At 45.4% G+C, this 23934-nt stretch overlaps 1 protein-coding gene across 2 annotated transcripts in view; it reads right to left on the reverse strand.

The window, feature by feature from the left end:
• Positions 1-23934, reverse strand: part of CAPN5 (calpain 5) — a 555036-nt gene that overhangs the window by 189139 nt on the left and 341963 nt on the right. For both annotated transcript variants that reach the window (XM_085623260.1, XM_085623259.1), the window contains exon 3: positions 6652-6783. In XM_085623260.1, coding sequence (XP_085479386.1) covers positions 6652-6783 — 132 coding nt within the window. The remainder of the gene's footprint in view (positions 1-6651; positions 6784-23934) is intronic.

A 23934-nucleotide genomic window follows, 5' to 3' on the forward strand; every position in this document is an offset into this window, starting at 1 on the left:
AAAAGGTGCCGTGGCTGTCTAGCTAAGTTACTGCCCTGCTCATGCCTGATGTAGACGCCCCTTCAACAAACTGAATAGCTGCACTAGGCAACATGAGCCACCGGCGCCTGCTGCAATGTGTACATCTAGCCCAGGCATAGACCATACCCGCCTCTAAGCCTAGGGCAGAGCTATAAAAGACATTATACTCGCAATTAGGGAACACGACTGTACATCTTGCCAAGGGCATTCCCATCCCAACGAAAGGAAAAGGGTGCCATTGATGACAAAGCAGTGATACTCAAAATACGGCCCGGGGGCCACTTGAGGCCCTCTTGACCTTTACATGCGGCCCCCCCCAGTGAACAGAGCTGCTGTTTAGTTGCTTGGCACTAATATTCAGGAAAAATGTTAATTAAACAAGCAAGCTAAATACTTGAACGTTTATTTAACATTTTTTTTTAGACCTCCTTATACAATCCCTGACCCACCCAGACCCTCTACCACCATCCTGCAGGCATCAGTGCGGCACTCGATCACACCACAGACCGTACTTTGTGGCCCCTGGGCAAATGTTTGCGAGTACCCATGACCCAAAGCAACTTGCCACCTCTGTGTATCCTCCGCTCACACATGCCAAGAAGAGGCTTAGAATGTACTGTGCACTCTATTAGGGTTGGCATACCCCTGCATGTCAGGAGGACAGCAGGTTTCCATTACTTTTACGAATCACTGTTCTCAGATTTGTTAGTGCAGTCGGTTTAGCAGGCGTCCGTAAATCCTACAACTCCCAGAGAGCACTGATCTGGTGAAGGAAACCCCAGTACTGGGCAAGTAGCGTACTCGAGGCACCTGGCAACCTTACCCACAGGAAAAGATTATATGGCTCAGTCTGAAAGCCCGAAACCGGTCCTAGGATGCTGGTTTCCAGTCCTGGCAGTTCAGGCTGGACTGGTCCCATTGGGTCCAGGGTCAAGACTGATTTGCATATGGCTGGGTCCAAACTGGAATGGCATGGGGAGCAAAAAACGATGGATTTAGGCCCAGATGTCTGTATTGGGGTGAATGTATGACATTGTTCTGCATTCTGTCCATCAATTGTTCTTTTTGCAGTCTGCTCCCCCACCAGCCTCCGAGGGGGCTAGTCCCCTTTGTTCATGTGTAAAAATTGGACACCATCCATCTCATGAATGGCCATAAATTGCAGGTGTCCCGGCATTGGCTGCCACTGCCTGGGAATTTCAATCTCTTCTCTCTCTCCCCCATCTCTCCTCAAAGACCATCACAAGTATCTCAGGCTGCTCTGCCTCCCTCGGCCCCCCCTCCTGTCGCCTCTCTGCCTGCAGCCCCCAGAGGGCCAACCATCACCCCTGCTGTGCCTCTAGATTTACAATGGAACATGCACATAACATTTTTACGCAGTGCTTGCCAACCATAGCTTACAGAGTCATGAAAACCAATGCCAATATTCCAAAACAACCAAGAATGGCCACATCTGCACTGTAAAGAACGACGACAGTCAAAAGGTCTAGCATCTGTATAATCAAAGGGCTTTACCTAGATTTATAACAGGAGCACAGCAGCAGACAAAGCTTCACCATCAGCAAGGAACAGAGCAAGTAGACGCTGTTGTGCAAGCTTCTCTCGTGCTCTCACACATACACACACACACTCACACAAACACGCACACCAGGTATAGCATATTCTTCCCTAACACATAGATCGGGGTTACACACAGCAGCGGTTCTACCTCGCCCCGAGGCTGCAGACTCTGGCTGTTTCCCCCAACTCGAACCTAACCATTGCTGTTCAGCATGAGAGAAGCTGCAGGATTGGACAGAGCAGGCTAACCCAGAGCTCTGCTTGAGACTGCAAACCTACCTGTGCAATCCCCCGGCTGTTGAACACAGCTGCTATGGGTGCGGCAGAAGGGGGCATGTCAGGTTGGCTGGTGCAAGACGCCAGCCAATCCGACATGCGCACTCCGCACTTGCTGTGCCATCCCTGCTGCTGTCAATCAGCAGTAATCATCTGGGACCCCTGCACTCGCTAGTGGCAAGAAGTGGAGTAAGTAGGAGTCAATTTTAATAGTGTTAATGTATTCGTTTCTCCTTTAGGGCGGAGGAACTTCGCAGCACGTGGGCGATGCACCTCCGCCCTAAAGGAGGAATCGCCGCTGCCTTTAAGCATAGTGAGCATATGGGGGCTCGTGGTCACTGAGAGTCGTTTGTACAGTTCTGGCGGGAAGCCATTAGGCCCTGGCGATTTCCCATTGGACATACTTGCCAGGGCCTCTGTGAGCTCCTTCGGTGAGAGCTCCTCTTCAAGGGAAGTCCTGTCAGCTGCCGTCAACATCGATAGATGCAGTTCGGCAAGAAAGTCAATTATTCCCAGTTGGCTACAGACTACCATCCCTCATAGAGTTTATGAAAGTAGCGGGTGAATTCTTCCACTATGCCACAGTCTGGCTGGATAATCTCTCCCTCAGACTGTAGTTTTGATCCGAAATACTATGAGCCATTTCAAGAAAAGTCAAAGACCCCACTATGCACTCCTCAACAGGGGACAGCACACCTTCACACACAAACACCTGGAATGCCTGCAGCTTGCTACGGTCTTCACCTGCAGATTTCCACTCTATCCTCAATTCCCTCATCAGGGCTGCTCCTCCACCAATTCTAACTGGTAGGCTAACCACTTGTTCACAAACCCAATGTTCTAAGCACCCTCACATTATCTGATATTCAACTCATCATTGTACTGTATCCCACCCAGAACATACATTAACTCTGCAGCCAAGACCCGACGAACTGGTAACGTTGAGCGGGAAGCTTGCATTCCTACTGTGCATGCGCTACCTGTTCTGTGCTCTGTGTCATACTGCAGGTTCATGAAACCTACCACAAAACAACCACAAACCACAACCCTTGTCAATGCTCCTTTCCATGTAGAAGCCACATTTGGTTTCCTCTGTTACTCTAAATATTGGCACCCATGCTTTGGTTCACCCATGTTCTTCAGCAGAAGAGTGCCAGAGCTGCTTTTATTATCCCACATTTCTCAGCCCTACAATGCCAGAGATCAAGACAACATCAGGCAATGACAATTTAGGATGAAAAAGAGTTTCAAGTGACAAGAGCGTTCTATTTTCACACAGCGCTGCTCCCAATGGGCAACTCCACCGCCAGCAGCGCAGAACGTTCTCAGCTTCATGCGCTCCTCCGGGTACCCTTGCCGCACAGGTAGACGCGCGAACCGAAGCGTGCAGAGAGGGGGGTAGACTTTATGGAGGACTTTCTATTATATAGCTCTATTTCCTCACATTAAAGAGCACTTTACGTATAAGAATACAACCTTCAACAAAAGGACGCCTTTTAGTGGAATAAGAAATAGTAACAAATTGAATAATCTAGTGTTAGTAGATCTAAGTAGGAGTAGGTACAGATTTAACCACAGAAAAATAGAAACTACTTAGGAAGTCAAGCAAGGAAAAGGAATACATTTTGACAATATATGTATGTATGTGTTGGTATTTCCACTTTGCAAATCTAGCTGGGTAGGAACTGAGCGCTGTAAATTAACGGAGGATTTACAGAGTTGCATTTCACAAATATTCAGGTACAGGGCGGTTGTGTCACGATTCCAGTGCAGTGCTAAGGAGGGGTTTGAACCCACCTCCCCAATTTCACTGATCAGCAATTTTTCCTCTACGTGAAACATCTGATCAGGTTGCATTATGCATGCTAAGACAAGGTGTTCAATGACTAGTTCGGGATATAGAAAGTCTACAAACACACTGTCACATGTACAAACTTTGGGCACGTCATTGTGGTTCACAATGAAGAGGGAATGGCAACATTTGGACAATAAAATAATTCTAATGTAATAACAAAAAATGAGGTCTTCTCTAACCACTAACATAGGTATACCAGATACAGCTTGGGCAGCAGGAGGGCAAGGGGCCCTCACAAACGGAAGCGTTAGGCCATCAACAGCAAGCACAGTCTCCTGTGCACACAATACTGGTACAACACAGGCAACAGGGATGTTTAGTGAAACGCAGAGGGGGTGAACTCTGCATTCCATAGTTAGTGTGACCAACACCCTGGATTTGTCGAGAAAGGCACATTTTTTCCACCATCTGTCATAGCAAATTTCAGTAAGTTGACCACATTCCAGTTTTCATAAATGGTCGGCTGAACACAGATGGGGCATGTTTTCACATATCCCTGGCAGAATTATTTAGCCCCTGGCAAAAAGCTTTTCAGGTAACTCAGAAGACAGCATGTGTAAAAGATGCATTGAATTACCCAGTGGTGCAGCACTGTTTGTGATTTCTAGATTAGTGACCAGTGTCAATCAGGTCGCTCTGCACCAGAGTCGATGCAAAAATATAGTCCTACTTCTATGTTTGTAAAAGTTCTTTGTTTGGGGTTTTCACAATATGGCCACACTCTGCACGGAGGAGTATAGCTTGGCTTTCTCCACAATAACAAATCAAGTCTATTGCAATGTGAGGAAACAGTGTTTCAATGGAATGTGCCCTGCATGGTATTCAGGCCTGTACCCTTGTCCTGACTGCATGTGAAACTGGTATCCTGAATTATTTTGGCCCTGCTGTCATGCTAACATAGCATATGCACTAAGGCCTGACTTTGACAATGTGAGGTCAAGGGCCTGTCCTGTGACCCGGATGGGCGCACAAAGCATGCCCGATAGTAGACAAGGGACTACTGTCCTAGTCTCAGGATCATCACGTAAAACGGTGGTGGCAGCCCACATATGTCATGAATTTATATTGTTGACAGACAACATTTCACTGACATCCTGCATGCTTGTCAAGTACAAGGTGTGCAGTGAGTGTGTGGCACGTTACAGTAGTAGGACTGTGCAAGTCTCAGTGCCGGGCCAGTGGATCCATTCCGGATGCCTCTGATTAAGCATGGCTCAAGATGGAGGATGAGGATAGCTTTCCAAGACAGTGGGAGTGGATCCCCTGGGCACATTGGCTTGAGGGTAAAGACCCAAACACTGAACTGAGCAGGATTGAACCAGGGCCCCTTTAGAACTTCCATGAGGGCCTTTTAGACAATGACTGCATATTAGTTCTTCATGATCACTGGCATTTGGTGAATGGTAGGGAGTGCAGATTCTGTTGTTCAAGTGAGGACGTTTTTAGACGGGGCATGCCTGCCCATTTGTCAATCTCTGGTTGCTGCTTCAAGAAGGCTGCAGACACCTCACACTTCATTGTGCCCTGCCTTGGACACTTGCTTGGAGCCAGTCCCCCTGCTACCTGCTGTGAGAGCCATCACTTTGCACAAAGTCACTTTAATTCATGCTTTTACCCTCAGTATACCATAGACTATAACAATGAGATTCTCCAGTGTTGGGAAAGAGTATTGATAGGGTCTAAACTGCTTAACGGAGACCGCAACCAGGAGTATAACCCTGTAGTTGCAATTCCGATGGAACTGTGTAGTGTTTAGTAATGCTCTGTACCTGCACAAAAGACAAGAACTAGTCTGGACATTATGTTTTATGTCATTTGGCCCAGTGACTGACCGTTGAGTTCTGAGCCCACACTACCTCCCTGAGCAGCTGTAATTATTCACCATCACTACCGTGAGAGTCAATTGAAGTAAGGATTGGATTGTACTTGGGCCATTTTACGGAGCCACGGCAGCTTGACCCCAGGGTACTGGTGGTAAACGACCTCAACCACCACTGTTGGGGCCCAGAAGCCCCTCTGCGCTGTGAGTCACTGAAAGCGGCCTGACAAATGGGAGTGATATGATAAGCAGGAGTCTGATAACGACTGCATCGCTCCACTGGTCTGTCTAAAGCAGGCGGAGAAGCACATGCAAGAATAGAGACTCTACCACCACTGCCCTCTCACCCGAAGAGAGTCTTTAAGGTATGTATTTTAATTGACAATAACGAACAGCAAAACTAAATGGTAAATATAAAACAAGCAAATGTGGAAACTAGTACATAGTTTATGAGCTAACAGAATCATTTTTGCTCTCTACTTCTGAAAATAGGGTGTGAAATACTCCCACTTCCAAGCTTTATGGCCAACCTTAGCCACAACAACTCTGAATTGAACTAGACTGCATTATGAGACAAAGTAATCCATTCCAAACATTAACCCAAAGCTAAACATATATAGGAGTGTATGGCTATGTGCCAACAGTTGGGATGTTCTCATCAAGGGGGTCCAAGTGTATCAGAAATCCAAGGTGGAAACATCACCAGTTGATATTTGTATAGCTAAACTGCAATGTTGTGCATACCCCCCCCCCCCTCTGCCTCTCCTAATCCAGCATGAGCTGAACCCATTTATTGGCTGTAGGATGGATGCAATGTGCAGTGGTGGGGAGCAACTTAACACTTGAGATTTCATAACAGTGTAGAATCACTATGTGCACCACTATGATATCTCAACGGCCCGCAGTGGAGGTCGTGGCCTCCGACTGAAAGACTATCAGGGCATACACAACAAACCCAACACGCATCAATGCCATGCGTTCATACAGTCAACGAGCATGTGAGAGATTTTGCAATGACTACCTTTGAATATGAAAAGGAGTATAACATTCAAAGAGACGAAACTTGACAGCTGGAACTGTTATTTCACCTCATGACAGTAAAAAAAAAATACTTTCTTACCTTCTGCCACAAGGCTTCTCGCGAGGCAAGAGAGGAGCAGGCGGCCACAAACCAGCAGTTCCCAACCTGGCCTTGGTGCAAGTCATGGGAGCTGATCCCATCCACGAAGAGTCTGGGATCTTCACAGATTTCCTACAACAAAACAGATTTTTCAAGTTCAGAAAATCACACAGAAAGAAACCGGACTAAACAGTGTGGTGTGTTGGGCATCACAATATAACCGTATGATATGCACATGCATTGTGGGTTGAGAAACCGAAAAACCGGTTTATTAAAAAACAATAATAGACTGTAAAAAATACAATTCATAATATAATTTGCACACTCCATTTCATAAGTAGTCACTTTCTCTAGAAAGGAAACATTTTAATAATGGTCCCTCATCCTACCACATCACCATCCCTTAATTTTGCAGTACATGTATACAAAGGGAGCACAGATTAGAACATTGATGGGACTACTACACAAACAACCATATTTTAACAAGTTTTCTAGAACCAAACAAGGATGTGTGAAAATGGAGCACATGTGGCATGGAATGGGGACGACGTGGCGGGGTGAAGACCCAGCACAACGTGTGCGGCCTGAACTCCGCTAGTGGGCTCCCGCCAAATCAAGTTATGACCAAGTCCCCGGTGTAAGGGCAGCGGGTCAGTAGGGAGAATCTGCCTACTACCATCCAGGAGCCCCATGAATTCTTCCCGGCTCGCTGAGCTGTTGTGGAGAGCGCATGAAGCAGCAGTGGAGGACGAGGCACGACAGGCAAGATGGCAACCGCGACTGACTGCGAGCCATAGGGGGGTTCGACTGACTTGATACTACAGATACTTTGGTACCCCTCAAATTGGTATGACTGGTCAAATGCCAGTCATACCGGCTAATATCCTTAATGCCAACATGAAGATCTTTGCCTCCGTGCAGGTCTCACGTCGGCACACTGTATGGCCTAGTCTAATAGCCCCGCATCAAGCACGTCAAAGACGGTCATACAAGGAATAACTTTCCGGTAGGCACTTACCCTCAAAGAAGACTCGGCGAGAACCCATACCCCAATGGTCCTTCTATAGCTGGATTCAGGATGCGGCGAATGATATTAGCAAATTAGCAAAAGACAATGATGATTCAAGGTCAATGGAGAGAATTCTATTCCACTTCCCAGCACGAGGGGTACCCGGCAGGGATGCGCGCTCCCAACTTTTCTTCTCACTCACAATGGAACCCTTCATCCCAAGAGTGCATCACAATCCAAATATAAAAAGTGGCACACAAGAACATAAACTAGTACTGTATGCTAACGGTGTTCCTTGCTTCACCGATATGGCACTAAAGCAAGAGCCTTGATCATCTTTAATGCGCTCTGATACCCGCCTAGGTCATGTCCGCGCTCTATAAAACTTTATATAAATAAATAGGCCTCTTTGCAGATGCTGCTGGCTTCCTTGTAAATTTTTCTATAACTTGTGGCATGGGGGTTTCATCCAACTTTGAAGCCTTGAGCACAGTCCTCGAAAGCAATGGCTTTGTTTGGTCGCAGGGGCCTTCATAATACCTTAGTATATATCTGCGTAGCTCCATGGCAATCGTGTTGCAATGCCGCCCGGGCTCTGGGGGCCCTTTATAAGGACCTGTACCACTGGGGCAGCTAGAAATCAAATAATTCAGAAGACTAACATCTGTAAAGATGAACTTCCTGCAGAGATGCTGTATACAGCGCAGACTCCTGCTTCAGGTCCCATGTTTCACAATAGGCCCGATGCAGGCTCCACTACTCGCGTTTGCTTGGAAGAATAATACTTCTAGAGCTGCCAGGGCCACCATGTACAAAAGCACACTGGAGGGAAGTTTGGGGTTCCCAAATATATGCTCATACCTTTAGGCAGCGCAATCCGGCCAGTCCTTGAGTGGAATTCTATCCCAGACAATACAAGCTGGGTCCAAGTGGAACAGCATTTCTCACAGATCCCCTTATACTGTTTCTTCTGGCTCCCCCAAAGAGCCTGATTGGAAAGACCCCTCATGTTAACAGCCACCCAGAACCTGGCAACAAATCACACACAAGGCTTGCTTCACTGCATTTTCCTACCCGATGTCTCTTATAGTTGACAAAAAACAATGTGAAACCCTGAGGTCTATACAAACAAAGTTAATAAGGTGAAGTATAGAACACGGACTAGGCCCAATTGAGTAAGTCAAAGGGAAATCCCTTTTAAGGACGTAATCCCTCACTCACCCTAGGTGTTATAGTTGACAACCGTGACTCCCTCCCCAGGGATTCACGACCTCCCTACCCCCCCCTTTCAAAAGCTGGATTGACAATAGCCCCCCTGTCTCTGGCGAGTTATACTTGGGCTCAGAACTAAGGCCTCGAGAAGAAATGCAGGAGCAGCAACAGCTGAACAGGGCCGATAGTTTCAGACTCACCCAACTCTCGCATTGGGCCGGCTCTAGGGAGCTCAAGGAAACAGTTACTTGAGAAGGGACCCCTATGGAGAACATCTTTCACAACAGGTTCTGTGGGAAATCTCAAATCTGGACCCACATGTCCCAATGGGAGAGGAAACTGGGTCAGGAGACAGGGGATGAGGCCTGGGGGAGACTATGATGGAATGCTCCAATTCCTCTATATGCACTTCACAAACAAAATGCATATAAATTGCACATGCACTGGTGTCTGTCCCTAACCCAGATCCATGCGATGTTCGGTGGCTCGGTCATGTGTAGGAAACATTGCGGAGAGCAAGGAACATTACTGTGGTGGGCGCGTCTCCTTATTTAATCATACTGGGAGGAAATTATTGCCCACATAAGGACAATGCTGGGGGTGTCACTCCCACTCCAGGTATTTGTGATAACATACATTTCAATGATCTATATTTATTCAATGATCTATATTCATCGTATGACTGGAAGACATCATGATTTGTTATTCCCACTAGATAACGTATTGGCAAAGCCAATCGGTCTGGCGCAGGCTGTCAGGCTTTTGCCTCCGTCAATGCTTGTTTTTATCATGGTGTTTGGCAAACTTTATTACTGGGGTAGATGTCAAGGACTGCACAGTGTAAATAGTAACTAAAAAAACATTAGCTAAAAGCAAAAATATTTTTTTGTTTCAAAAAGAACAAATTGCCATAGCAGAACCAGACACTGAAGGGAACTACTTTGTGTGCAAATGTGCTTCTTCTGAAAGAGCGGAATGCTACCACACACAGAACAGTAAGCCAATGGCTGAAGTGGGATGACTCGGGCCTGATGCTGTACTAGGAAGTAGAAAAATGTGAAAGACTATACAAGACTAACAGAAGAAGAGGGCTGGCTCAAAGCCCCAATAAGTATACTGCATGCATCAGTCTTCTTGGTAAACTCCAGACTTCATATTAGGTTTACATGGCAGTATTAGGATGTAGGAATTCAGGTGCAGTGCCACAGTCAGCAGTCCATAGCTGAGTGGCAATGAGGCAAGAGCAGGACCATTCAGAAGTCAGTCACTGTAGAGTAGGAGAGATGGAGCTCTCTACAGATGGATCCCTCACTTTCTCCTGCTGACTCTTCGCGACTGATTATTGCTTTCAGACGGAACTATAGGGGCACGGCGCGCTTATAGACCGCTACCAGGTGAAGTCACATTGTAAGCTCATGCGTTTGTAATTTAGTCTAATTGAGAAAAATACATTTTAAGTATTTCGTATTTAAACATGGTTAAAAGGAGGGCACACATGACAGAAGTGTAGGAAGTTACTGAAGTGGTCGGTTGACTAGACAGAAACCAGCATATTTGGTTTCACTTTCACTTTGGTAGCTTGATTTAGAGACATGGTGACCCATAGATAAACTTCATGCAAGTATAATAATCAAGAGAACGAAATTCCTAATCATGGTAGAGTGAGGTGTATTCAAAGCTGGATTACATCCTCCTTACCGGTCTTAGTGACGTGGCCTCATATCCCTGGATAAAAGTAGAAGGATCAAGGGAGTTGAAAACGAAGTCAGCGGCAGCCGGCACGGATCAGAGGTAGGGGGTGCAGGGGGAAGCGGGTATAATAAAATATAAACGTAACTTCTTGCCGCTTCTTCGCTGCCTCTCTCCTCCGTAGTCCTCGCTCGGCCACAGGAAGCCCACCCAGGCTCCCAGTCAGCCAATCACAACACTGCCTTAGCAGCATTGTGATTGGTCTGATCGTCGTGTTTCAGCACTCAGACGCTGACTGGTGGCCTGGGCCTGTTCTTCACGTAGGGCGCGATGCAGCCTGTATGGAGAACATGCGAAGTGCACAAGACTGTTTTGGGCGGCCCGAGAAGGCCGGCCAAGCAGTCATTGCGCAGGAGGGTGATGCCCACACTCCTCCCCTGCCCCCACCACCTCATGCAAAGCTGCGTAAGTAGGAGAAAATAAATGATAACGCGAGTTAGTAACCTTTTATTTTCCCTTTGTTTCACTGCAAAAAAGCAGTGAGGCGATGCTCCTGCGCCATAGCGGAGCAGCCGCCACTGTTTGAAGTATTAAAATGTTTTTCTACAGATGCGATTTATTTCAGCAGTATAGTTTCCACAGACCTTTCATCAATAGAACTGAGTCTAGGGCTCTCATCTCTTGGAAAACCCTCAACAGCTGAGTGTTAAAGGCTGGGTCCACCATCTAATACTCTCAGGGACCACAGATTGCCGCTACTGGATCTCATTCAATAGACGCTAGCTTTAATATATTTATGTTGTAAGGAGCATTAAAAAGCAGGAAGAACAGGATTTAGCCTCTCTTTTCAATGGCTCTTAAATACATTTTTAGAACTAATATCAATCCACCCATATACTTCATCCCTCTCCGATCTCTTGCACTGGCAGCCGATTAAAAGCTGGAAAACCATCCGACTCACCAGGATTGCTAAAATTGTGTGTGGGTGGCCACAGTGACACTATTAATGCCTCTTGAACAAACGTAAAACCAAGAAGGTTCCCCATATATCCTTCACAGCTTGTCCACATGTTTCAGCGCCAGGTTATTATTGATGCTGCTCAACGTTGCCTATAGGGCAATAATCCATCTTGAAAGGCTAGCCTCTCTGGTTTAAGAAATGATGGACTCTGTAGGGAATTTCGGACTGCTGAATTATTATTTAATGATGTTTTCTTTTTTTCAAATTTAATTATTCTTGTTTTAGAAGTTAGCATTTTTCTAACGGCTCAGAAGATCATGTACGAGCATGCACTTCAGAAATATGCAAACCAATATTAATAAAGATATAAATAATGTAATTAACATTTTTTAATTGCTTCTTTGGGACACCAGTGGAGATTAAAAGAAACAGGCTAGTTGCAGAAGCAAGAGGTGCATTACAGAAAATATTTCAGTAATTGTTCGTTTTAGCATACAACAGAAGGCAAAACGAGTCACTAGTATCCACAGAATACAGATTTTTGGACCCAAAATGCGCTCACATACAGGGCTTAATTTGACCCGGTGGTTTCCGGTGCTCAGCCCCGGGACTTAATTGTCAAAATCGGCGCTTGTGATAGTCTGCCATAGGGTGGCGCTGTCTGTAGATGACCACAACAGCAGGTAATTATTAATTCAATATAAATTATAACTTACTATTACATGCCACCCACGCCATTCTAATAGCTTTGGAGGACTCAAATAGTCAGAATTGTCACACTTGTAGGAATGCGATGGTTAGTAGTTGTGTTGTTACTATCATTGGCAGCGCAATGTGTGGGGCAAGCTGCAGTGGGCTCCGGGCGAGAGGCCTGCCACTTTTTTTTTTTTATATATATTAAGATCAGCATTACCTATTCCTGGTACTCCAATCACCTTACTGCACTATTCCTTCAACTATGCTTCGATTCCCTCCATGCTGGTCTCTTCCACTCGCCCTGCTCACCCCTTCTCATTTCGCTCTTTTGTCCACTTTTCTTTCTCATGTTTTTCCCTAAGCGGTTTGGTCCTCTGTGCTTTTTTGACTCCTCTCGTTACTGAGGGGTGGCTGGGTCTTTGTGTCATCAGTGATCTACCTCTTCTGTGCACTATATACTTCCTTGACGCACGGGCTCTGTGCTAGCTCCGTTCTGTTTAACAACCCCAGCTTTTATCCACTGGGTTTTAACAACGCTCCTCTCCCCTCACCGTTGCCTGGCAATCTTCTGTGCCCAATCCACCCACTCTAAGTTTTGCCTCTCTGCAATATTTATACAATGTTCTCTGCCCACTCGCCTGTACTGATTACCCCTTTATGCTGTGCCTTGTACATAGTACCATCTCTGTGGTTTGCCCCAGTCTATGCTTTATCCCTCATACGTGGTCCCTCCAGCCATGCTCTGCCCTTCCACTGGTCCACTGTTCTGCCGCCAATGATTTATCCATGCTATCAGCCCTGACTCCAGTGTTCTGTCCTGGTCTTTGCTGTCCCCTTTCCGTAATCCAAAATGCCTTTAAAAGGAGGCCCCAAAACATTATATATTTGCTAAACCAATTATAACTTATACTTCTTACATTCACATAAGACTTATCTGCTACTAGGATTGTCCATCACCACTACTGTACAGACAAACTAGACCACCAAATGAACAGGCATTGAATAACTGAAGAGATCTGTCTCCCACTGCTGGACAATTTGGAAGATTTTAATCCAGTCCACCATCACAGGTCCCAAATAGCTATGCACTCTGACCGCAATGACACACAGATATGGGATGATAATAAAATGCTCATCCCAGCAGATCAATCACTTCCCTCTACCCGCCAACCATGCCAGCTCAGGACCACAATTATACACAAAATCTCAGACTGGAGATCCCAGTGCAGTTACCCGCTGAGCAGACTATAATCAAATGAAATACCAAAAAGGAACCTGCAGAGCTGGTCAACGCTTCCAGCACACTGAAGACCATAAAAATGCACGTGTGTCTCTCACACATCATCCACCACACTGCTAGATGCTGCGTCCCATAACATGATAACCGCACTACGGAAGTCCTGACTCATGACATGGAACCACTTCACACACAAGATCAAAAACAAGGACATCACCCTTCCAACCACACACCCTACATGGCATATCTTGCTACATATGCAAGTGCTTCAGTGCCCCACATAGGGGTAGTAAGCAATATATAAAAGCTGCAATAGAATGCAATTGAAATGAACAAAGGTTTCAATGGAAGTTAAGGTCACAATGGGAGTCCACAACAACATATATAAATGAAAAGTTAAAAGTACTGAAAGAAAATCTAATGCTATACAAATATCTTCACTCTTCATGAATAGCTGATGGTGTTGTATCATGAGGAACAGAGTATTGGCAATTACAGTGAATGAGTTGAGGGTTTTGTACAGCACTCATGTGTTTTTCAGGGTGTGGTGGGTGGGCGAAGGGTGGCTCTTTACTGGTGCTGGCACAAAGGTATGCCCCTCTTCCTGGGCCCTCCACAACTGGTCATACTGTAAGAAGCTCACTGTCCCGGCCCCTCATGCGATAAATCCTTTTTTATTATATTTTTTAATTGGCAAGTCTGCTTATGCATATACCTCTAGCTCATCCCTACACGAGCAACCCTCCTTTTTTTCCTACATCCCATCACATATTCCTCGCTAATTTCCTGACTTGCACTCTAAAACGGACCTTCACGTCTTCTAAGGCTGCAAGCTGTTTGAAAAAACATTGCGAAGACATTCAAACATCAGGCTCAAAGGAGATGCCAGAGGCATTCGGTGATCAATACCGCCGCCTTTGCAAAGGATGTCTGAAAAGAAAACTTTTCTCCTCCAAGAATACTGCCCTCTGGTCTGGTGCTTTATCAGAGCGCGTTCATACACCACATAATTCGAACATTCACTAAGGACATAAACTAACAATTTCAGGTAAAATCTTTTAATTCTGACCTAACTATATCCAGCTCAGCTATAACAATAAAATAATCCTGACAAAAGATTGAGGAAAATCTAAAAATGATTCAATCTGAATTCCAGCTTGTTCTTGATGAAGGAAACAATCCATCTCCCTCACCCGCTCTTCTTCCATTCTTTCACATCTTCGGTCATCATTTCTCTTACCCTCATTCGACCCCTCCTACCCATCACCCTGGTTTACTCTGCTGCCCTTCTTGTCGGCCAGCTCACCATTTCACTACACCTGCGATAGCCCAAGCTCCCCGCCCTCCTCTACATTCTCCAAGATTGGCCAACAGAAAAGTTGCCCCATTCTTCATAATCCTTAACCACAGGTAGACTTCCAAGGTCCTAACATCTCCCAGCCCAAGATCCACCAGATGCCGTGTCCCCCTATTTTCTAGCTCCTTTTCTGATGACACTTACACCTGCCACAATCTTTCCTGTTTGAAATCTTAATCCCTCACCCAAAACATCATCCCATCTCTTGCCCAGTTCACTCCCCACAGGTTGTCATGCCATTGAGAGATGCTGGTGACCTGATCATAATTTTGTAAATTTCAGAAGAACTCCATAACAAGTGACCTGCTATGTACTATGATGCACAGTTGAATTAGAAAAATGCATAGTTAAAGGCTTACTACATAATACTGTTTTATGTTGTAGTGTGCACTACTAATGTCAAGACCTCTCAATGGTTGAAATATGTAGATTCGTGTGTATTTTGTAATTTAGGAATATAAATAATTCATGTTTATGGCATCATTCCTGTGAAGTGCATGTTATGAAGTCCTCCTGCTGAAACAACATAATGCATATGATTCAAAACATTAAAATACTTTTATTTTCATACATCAAGATTAACTATGCAACAACAGCACCACCTAACTCGCTGTCCATATATTCCAGAAATACCCTATACCCAATATCTGGGTTTACCGAATGTAATCACTGGGCATGTCTGTGCCCAATGGTTACTGGGCACGGCCTGCACCGATATCCTCTGCCAAGGATCCCGGCACGCAGTATCCGCTGGGCACTGGGACAGGGCAAGCCGTGAAGCCATGCCCTTCGCCCAGTACCCTTCTATGGCACTGTAACAGCATGAACAAAGATCAGACGCCACCAAGACAAAGGTGAAAACAAAGTATAAGCCAGAACCAAAGGTGCGTAAATTCTGCTTCGCAAACATGCACCTAAGTTGACAGGTTTTGTCTGTGCCTCAAACATGAGATCTGACGACCTGCATAGATCTTTCCCCAGACCCCTCGGTGTATCTTCATGGTCCACCAAGATGCAGAATCCAAGCTGCACACCTCACCCTGTATATGAGCAACACCGCTGAACAAGGTGCTGCTGTACAAGTAGGAGACACCACCTTCTAAGGCTCAGGGACTATCCGCAGGTCAGGGGCAGCGCTTGCTGCCTGTGGAACGCCACCTGTGAGTCAGACAGCCTGCCTGCTTCATGCTGCCAGGGGAACCTTACAGAATAGCTATCCATGTATAGCTTTAAACCTTGTACCAACAAAAAAGGATCTCTTTGAGAACTCAACAATCAGCCAAGTCACACTCCACTAACCACAATCATGTACTTCTCACGATCAGCCTTAAAAGGACCCAAGAGGCAATTATACAAAATCTGTTTAATAAAACATATGATCAAACCAATTAATTGTAAAAATCATCTTAACCCAAATATTTAATAAGAAATACATTCCACATAGATTATTAAAATCTTATCCCAAGAGACACATCACAAACAAGACATACATATTTGTCATTCAAAATACTAGTTAATTTGAAGGAATCAACCGTTAAAAATATCTGAACACTCTTTTCTTAATAGTTTGTCGTTCCTCAAATTTAACAGGGGGGGGGCGTCAGCGCGTTTCGGTGGATAAACAGTGAAGAACCACCTTCTTCAAGACGACAACAATTTTTATCTCTCTAATCAGGTATGTAATATTCACCAGCTTTGTTATTATTGTTAGGGTGAGGCACACTGTTGACAATCAAACAGCCAGGTCATTGTGAACGTGAAACCCTTTTGTATTTTTTTTTTATGCTCACATAGATGCTTGAGGCCTGACCTTCTAATGCCAATATAGATCATACACGATTGTTACTAGGATATTTCATAGGTACATTTTCCTACACTCCTGTGCTCTAAAGCATTGTTCCGGGAGGTCTATCAGTATTCTACCAATTGATGGCTGAGCTGCATTAAGAAAGTCCTATATTTAAAAATTCAAAAGACCGATCCTGGGACGTGTTGCTGGGGACTGACCAGCCCTCCAAATGTCACCGGATGTCAATCACCACACCAATGTCATTTTCCTCAATTGGGGTGTATTCGCCTAACAATTGTCTCGGCGTCCCACGTAGTCCTTCCGTTCGCAATTGAAAAGAAATTACTGTGGTTTTCAAGCTGGTTTTAAATACCCCGGTCTTTAAACCTTCCCACGGTCTCAAACGCTGGCGGTTTCAGCAGGCAGAATAGCAACAGTGAATCATTTACCATCTGGGAGTTCTTCAAAGCCTTGCCTTGAGTATACTCCGTTTCATTTACCAACACACCCTTTCTGAGCAAGCCTCATCATTGTTCTAGAGCCACGAGGAGCCCGGAGGCACACAGACATCTGCATAGTCTTAAATCATCATTGAGCCCTACAACATTTACAAACTGGTCAACTGGGGTGAAAAACATGGGTCACATCTATTTCAGTCTCAACAGTATATATTTGATATACAAGCCAGAAATAACATGTTTAGAGGTCTTTGATATGTCAGTGAAAGACAAACTTTTATAAATGCTATGGTCTTTTCCCTAATCAAAAAATATTGTTAAATAAATATTCATACAAATATATAGGCACAGAGGAGATTTAGGTCAACTCTCTTCATCACGAGGCTTTTCAAGTGTCCTTCATGTTTTGATTTTGCCCTCTGTAGTTTTTGGCAATGGGTTTGTCCACTTCTTCCATTTGCTCTCTTGCACCGTCAATGGCGACACTTTCCCTGATCATATGAACACATTTGCCTAAAAAACAATTGCACTTCAGGGATGGGGTTGGGATGCTAATAGATTAATTTGCCAATACCTAATCTTTCCTTTCTTCTTTTGTATTTCGTAACTTTATCATCCTTGTATTTGAATAATGTCTTAAAGTCAGGGGCGTAACAGGCCCCCGCATCCCCCGCAGTGCAGGGGGCCCCCCAAGCTCCAGGGGGCCCCCTCAGCACTGCACTTCGGCCGGGGAGCTCCTGATAGAGTCCGGAGGGGCCCCTCCACGTGCCTTGGAGGGGGGCCCCCTCAATTATCGTTACGCACTGCTTAAAGTAACAGTAATTCAAAGTTAACTACCTTTTCATTGTGATAATAATTGTTTTCCTGTGATGTGCATTAAAACTAAAACGGTTTTCTATACCTGTTCTGAGTGCGTTTGTCTGCGAGGATGCCATGCTCTATTAAAATTAGGTGCAATAGTTAATTTTTTAAAACAATTAAAATGTTTATCGCAAGCATGTGGCCACTATGTTAGCTTCAACTTGCCAAGGCTGGACCTATTGGTGTTTCCAATGCTTGTGTAGGTTTGTATTGCTCAGAATTTGAAACAAAGCTTAACAAGAATTTGCAATGCAATAGGTCTCGCATTTATAAGAGTATGAGCTACTGGCATAGTAAAATTACAATGCCTTTTATTTATGTTTTGGTTTTAAAACAAATAAAAGGCATTGTCATTTACAATGTCAGTAGCATAAACTCGCATAAAAGCAGTGTGTGGAGTGCAGCAGTGTGCGGCGTGCAGCAGTGTGCGGCGTGCAGCAGTGTGCGGCGTGCAGCAGTGTTTCGTGTAGCATTGTGCGGCGTGCAGCGGTGCGAGGCATGCAGCGGTGCGAGGCGTGCAGCGGTGCGAGGCGTGCAGCAGCATGCGACGTGCAGCGGCGTGCTGCGGTGCACAGCAGTGTGCGGCATGCAGCAGTGTGTGGCGTGCAGCAGTGCGTGGCGTGCGGCAGTGCGCGGCGTGCGGCAGTGCGCGGCGTGCGGCAGTGCGCGGCGTGCAGCAGTGCGCGGCGCGCAGCAGTGTGCGGCGCGCAGCAGTGTGCGGCGCGCAGCAGTGTGCGGCGCGCAGCAGTGTGCGGCGTGCAGCAGTGAGTAATGCAGTAGTGTGTGCTGTGCAGCAGTGTTTCGTGCAGCAGTGAGTAATGCATCAGTGTGCGGCGTGCAGCGGTGTGTGGCGTGCAGCTGCGTGTGGCGTGCAGCAGTATCGTGCAGCATGCAGCAGTGAGTAATGCAGCAGTGAGTAATGCAGCAGTGTGCAGCAGTGTATTGCGTGCAGCAGTGTGTTGCGTGCAGCAGTGTGCGGCGTGCAGCAGTGTGCGGTGTGCAGCAGTGTGCGGCGTGCAGCAGTGTTTCATGTAGCATTGTGCGGCGTGCAGCGGTGCGAGGCGTGCAGCGGTGCAAGGCGTGCAGCTGTGCGAGCAGCGGCGCAAGCGCTGGGGCTCAACGAGACCTAAAAACCACACTGTTCACTTTGTGTGCAGCACCTCCGGTATCAGTTCGTTGTACGACAATAAAAATATCCGTGTAGCGCTCCGTAGCTGTCTTGAGCCAGGCGGCGCTGCATCGGTAGCCTAAAACACATCCCAAAACTCCAGGCCCTCCAACATAGTCTGAGTTACTGAAGCCCACTTCCGCCCTGTCTGCCCCTTTTAAAGCCTGCAATGCCCGCCGTGCATGGAGTCATGGGGCTATTTTAAGGGAGCACGTGAACACTTGATCAAATGAAGGCGATCGAAACAGGAGCTTCGAACGCAGGCAGTATGGGGTGAAGCTAGGCTATGTGCTGTCTGAGTCCAACCCTCGTAACGTGCCTCGATGCTCTGTACTAAAAAGAAGCACATGCAGGCATTAATACATGTTTTTCTATAACCGACCTCTGTTCAGGGAGACTGCGCTCTGTCTGAGCAATGTGCAAGCTGAGAACTATTTCTCTGAATTTTAATCTGAATTTTTAGAGCTTTATATTTGAGCATGGTCGATGCTGGCAGCAGTTTGTGTTTTCTCTTCAGGTTTTACTTTATTTCACTTCAGGGTGACGCTGGGACGTATAATAAAACAACAGACGCATCTTTAGGAAGTCAGCCATACAGTGAAAACATGTACGGACGTCTGTTTATCGCTAAGCAGCCCTCTGCCCACACACTTTGGTTACTTTCACAATCTCCTAGTTATCAGTTGTAGATAAAACATTTACAAACACAATACTTCAATGATAGCCGACCCCCCCCCCTTCCCATAAAATGTGAATACATTTTTGAATTTGAGCATAAGCTGTAGTCAATTTTTTTTCCAGGGGTGGGAGGGTGATGGACCACAATGACAGGTCTGAGAATAGGAAACCTGTTCAATATTAGGGTTTATTCTGTTTTAAATTCAATTACACCTCAGTGTACAATTTGCGCAGACTACGAAGAAAAAATGGGGAAACTACAAGCCCGAATTCGGCATTTAGACAACACAATGAATTTCAGCTGATTTGGGAGTATTCTGAAAAACCATCGTCACAAGTGCGCTTCTAGAGAAATGTCGGTTCTCAGTATACCTCTACGCAGCGTTGCCTCTACAGCGGAAACGGCAAAATTACACATAGCGCTTGACGTAAATAGGTATACCATTACATGTTGTAGTTGATTCTAAAGGCCAATAATGGTATCCAGAAATACAAAGAGGTACGCCTTTATTAAAACACCAAATTGGAGAAATTTGATTGTACACGAGGAAAATGACACGATGATAAACACTGCATTTCAGTAACAGGCAAACCGATAGTATTGTGTGAGCTCAAATTCAAAGAATACGAGTGGAATTCATCTGCCCCTGTTTAATTCCGTATACCTAAAATTATAAAAATTATGATTATAAAAGAAAATGAAGTTAATAGCAACGAGAATAACTAACATAATATTAACCATGATAATTCATACATAAATCTTTATTGTTCTGGGATTTCAATGGCGCTGTATAACAACATGTAAATACGCAAATATTTTCCAAACGCCACAAAATTTAATATCAGCAAAAATTGTGTTCCGTCGACATAATTCACAAATAACATATATGCGAGGTTTTCACTCAATACAATTTTTTTATTTGTGTTTTATAAAAAACATTTATGGAAATGGAGTGGAATGGCGGCACCGACCACGACTTTAGAGACGATAACTGCTACTCCTACTGTGTAAAAGAACTTGCGCCTAGAAGCGCAGTTGGACCGCAGGTTGACAGACATTTGCCTTCAACTATAACATGTCTCTTGCATTCCACGATGTTCGTAAGTGCTCGCATGCCACCCCCTCTTCCCGGACAGCCGAAGAGTCACGTGGTCCACACATATTTATTCCTCACTATTTATACCTTTTAAAACAAAATACACGCATTCAAGAATCGTTGATACTTAAATGCGGCCAATAAATAATTGTGTTAGATTATAACATGGAAAGATACAAGCAATGCTGAATGTAGTAATTCCACGCACTAGCGAGGAGTTCATATAAAACAAGCTTTGGCACCGCGGCCGCGAAAGTGAAAGTGATCGCGATTGCGATCGCGTGCTGCGGAGGAAAGAAACATGGCGCTGCGCGCGTGCACGTTCACGTGCACTGAAGCTTTAGGCCACGGCTGCACTTTGAAATTCCCAACTATAAAATGTCTCTCCGAGCCAGCGCAAGCGCTGGGGCTCAGCGAGACCTAAAAATGGCTCTTAGTCTATCAAAGAGTTTGAAGAATGCTCCAATTCAAGAAATAATTTATAAAGAAAAATTAAACCAGGACACACAAAAACACTAGCAAACAAAAATATCCCAACGACTATACTAAGGGCCTTATTACGAGTACGGCAGTCCTGTGACCACCGTACTCGCGGTGGCAGACCGACCACCGCGTTCCACCTGCCGTATTAAGAGTGTTGTGGTCAGACAGTCAGCAGCCCGCTACCACACTGCTGGCACCGCCAGGATCCTGGATCCCACATTTTGGAAATGAGGTAGATTCAAGGTGGTACCGATCTCGGCACTGCTGTCCGTATTACGACTTGCCCTTCTTCATGTCTTTTCATGGCGGTGCTCCTGCCATGAAAAAGCAGGTGGAAGGGCAAGGAGGGGGGCCCATCAACAGGGCCCCTGCACAAATCTGGCCATGGGGGTGGGTGCAAGGGGCACATGATGGACCCACCCACAACTGCATGGTTGTGCGTGCACTGTGTGACATGTATGACATGGTGCATGTCACACCGTGCACTGATGAGCATTCTGCACTTTCATAGCAGCGGTATGTTTTATAGGCTCTCCTATGAACCCAACATACCTCCACTGTGAGACCGCAGCAGCAGCGTCCACCCATCCAGGATTATAACTAATCCAGCAGGCGGGCTCACCATGGCCATTGCAGCCGTCCGCGGCGGTGGCGGTCCCAGCCGAAGACTGGCAAAGTCGTAATAAGGACCTTAGTCTGTGTTGTGCGTTCATCTTATCAGCTCTCACTCGCCCCAGTGTAGATACAGATGCGATGGTGTTCAGCAGCCACCCATTAAACAGCGGCACTGTACAACCACACCACAGGCTACTGACTCCACAATGGGGGCCCAAGTCACGTTCTTACTTGTTTATGGAAGGTCAAGGTGGCTGTTTACACTCTGAGACAGAAAGACCCCTTAATATGTTCTGCACTCCCACATGCCCACATCCAGCCCTGAAAGCACCAAGAAGCCAGCAACAGCATCACTCCTTAACTCGGAAGCATCAACAGCGAGGCGCACCTGCAATTATTCCATGCAGAGTCCGGGCCTAATACCTTGTCCATGGAAAACACAAGATGGAGACTGCCAAACAAGAATCAAGATGGCGGCTGTGAACATCCAGTGAAGGAAAGCAATTTCCTTGCATGAAAGGAAGTTCGCCTTGAAACAGCGGCATCAATGGCTATAAAAGGTCAAAATACCCAGGCCCAAAGACAGATCTCACTACCTCTCATGTCATTACTTTTTCTACCATTACCAAGTCCGCCATTACCTTATCAATTTACATGAAACACTAAAATTATTACCTTGACACATCACTATATTTTAACTGCATCCGGAAGGCCAAACTCTAAACCGTTCCCTTATTAGTAACAATCATAGTGATTTTAATATTAATTGGAACATTGGAATGTTGGGAGCTCCATTGAAAACAATGGAGTGCTCCGGGCTTATAATGGCTGATACAAGCCTTGAGCTCCAACATTCCAATGTGTCTTTGTTCACAGCTCTGGCTGTGAACAAAGGCTTCAGGGAGCCTGAGGGGATTTGAATTCCCTCCCGCTCCCTGAAGGTTTTGTTTTGTTAGAACATTCTGCCCTCTAGTTGCAGATTGTTCTAATAGCCTTATAGCCCTGCGTAGCAGGACTATACCGGCTTTTAAAGTCCCTCTGCTTTGTTAAAGGCCCGAGCCGAAAACGCTGCAGCGGGCCTTTAATAGCCGGTATAGCCCGCTACGGCGGGCTACAAGGCTATATTAAATTAACTTTAACTAAAATAAGGCACCCTAACTAACTGCTCATCTTGACTGTGCTGCAAACTAAAATATCTAGTTTATTTGTTTGTATGTGGTATGTTAATTAAATTCCTGTTCATCTTTCTTACCCCTGTTCATCTTTCTTACCCTAACATTTTCCATTACCATATTTTATATTTCAAATGTAATGAAGGAAAGGTTACTGTGACCCTAATGCTAACCCTAATCCATGAATAAAATATATTGCATATATGGATAGTGGAAATTGATCAAATAACCGAATTAAGCAACTTTAAAAAATAAATAAAGTGATTTCTCCCAGAAGCTTCTTTTTCTAAGCATCAAATATGTTTCTACCCGTACAGGAAGACGAGATTGCGAAATTATATGATTGAACGTCAACATCGGAGGACCAGAGGTCATATTTCTGATCATGATGGGAACCGGAACAAGTTACTTGCTCTTGACAAGAAGGCAATTATTAGGATTTGGCACAAAAATAAGAAAGTTGATATCGAGTTCACTCACAGTGAGCGGCAGTGGGCTCTTAATGAGCTTCTCAAAATGTCTTTATCTGCTAAACTGCAAAGGATGTTGTTTATTTCTGTTCCATCACTTTGTCACCCCTGAATGGTTAAGCAGGTTGAATTAAGCAGTCTTCCCCTTTTGTACCGGATGCGAGTCAGAAATTGGAACTTGGGAACATATGACCGGAAACTGCCCTAAGTTACCCAGACTCTGTTTAGACAGCGCAGCTGTCAACCTGACCTACTGCTTAAAATCTACTCAGGGCGGGCTTTGGGTCTACCCCTTTCAACCATTAGCATCATTCAATCAGCATCAGCCATT

This window comes from Triturus cristatus, chromosome 8 (assembly GCF_964204655.1).
Source record: "Triturus cristatus chromosome 8, aTriCri1.1, whole genome shotgun sequence".
Classification (NCBI taxonomy): Eukaryota; Metazoa; Chordata; class Amphibia; order Caudata; family Salamandridae; genus Triturus; species Triturus cristatus.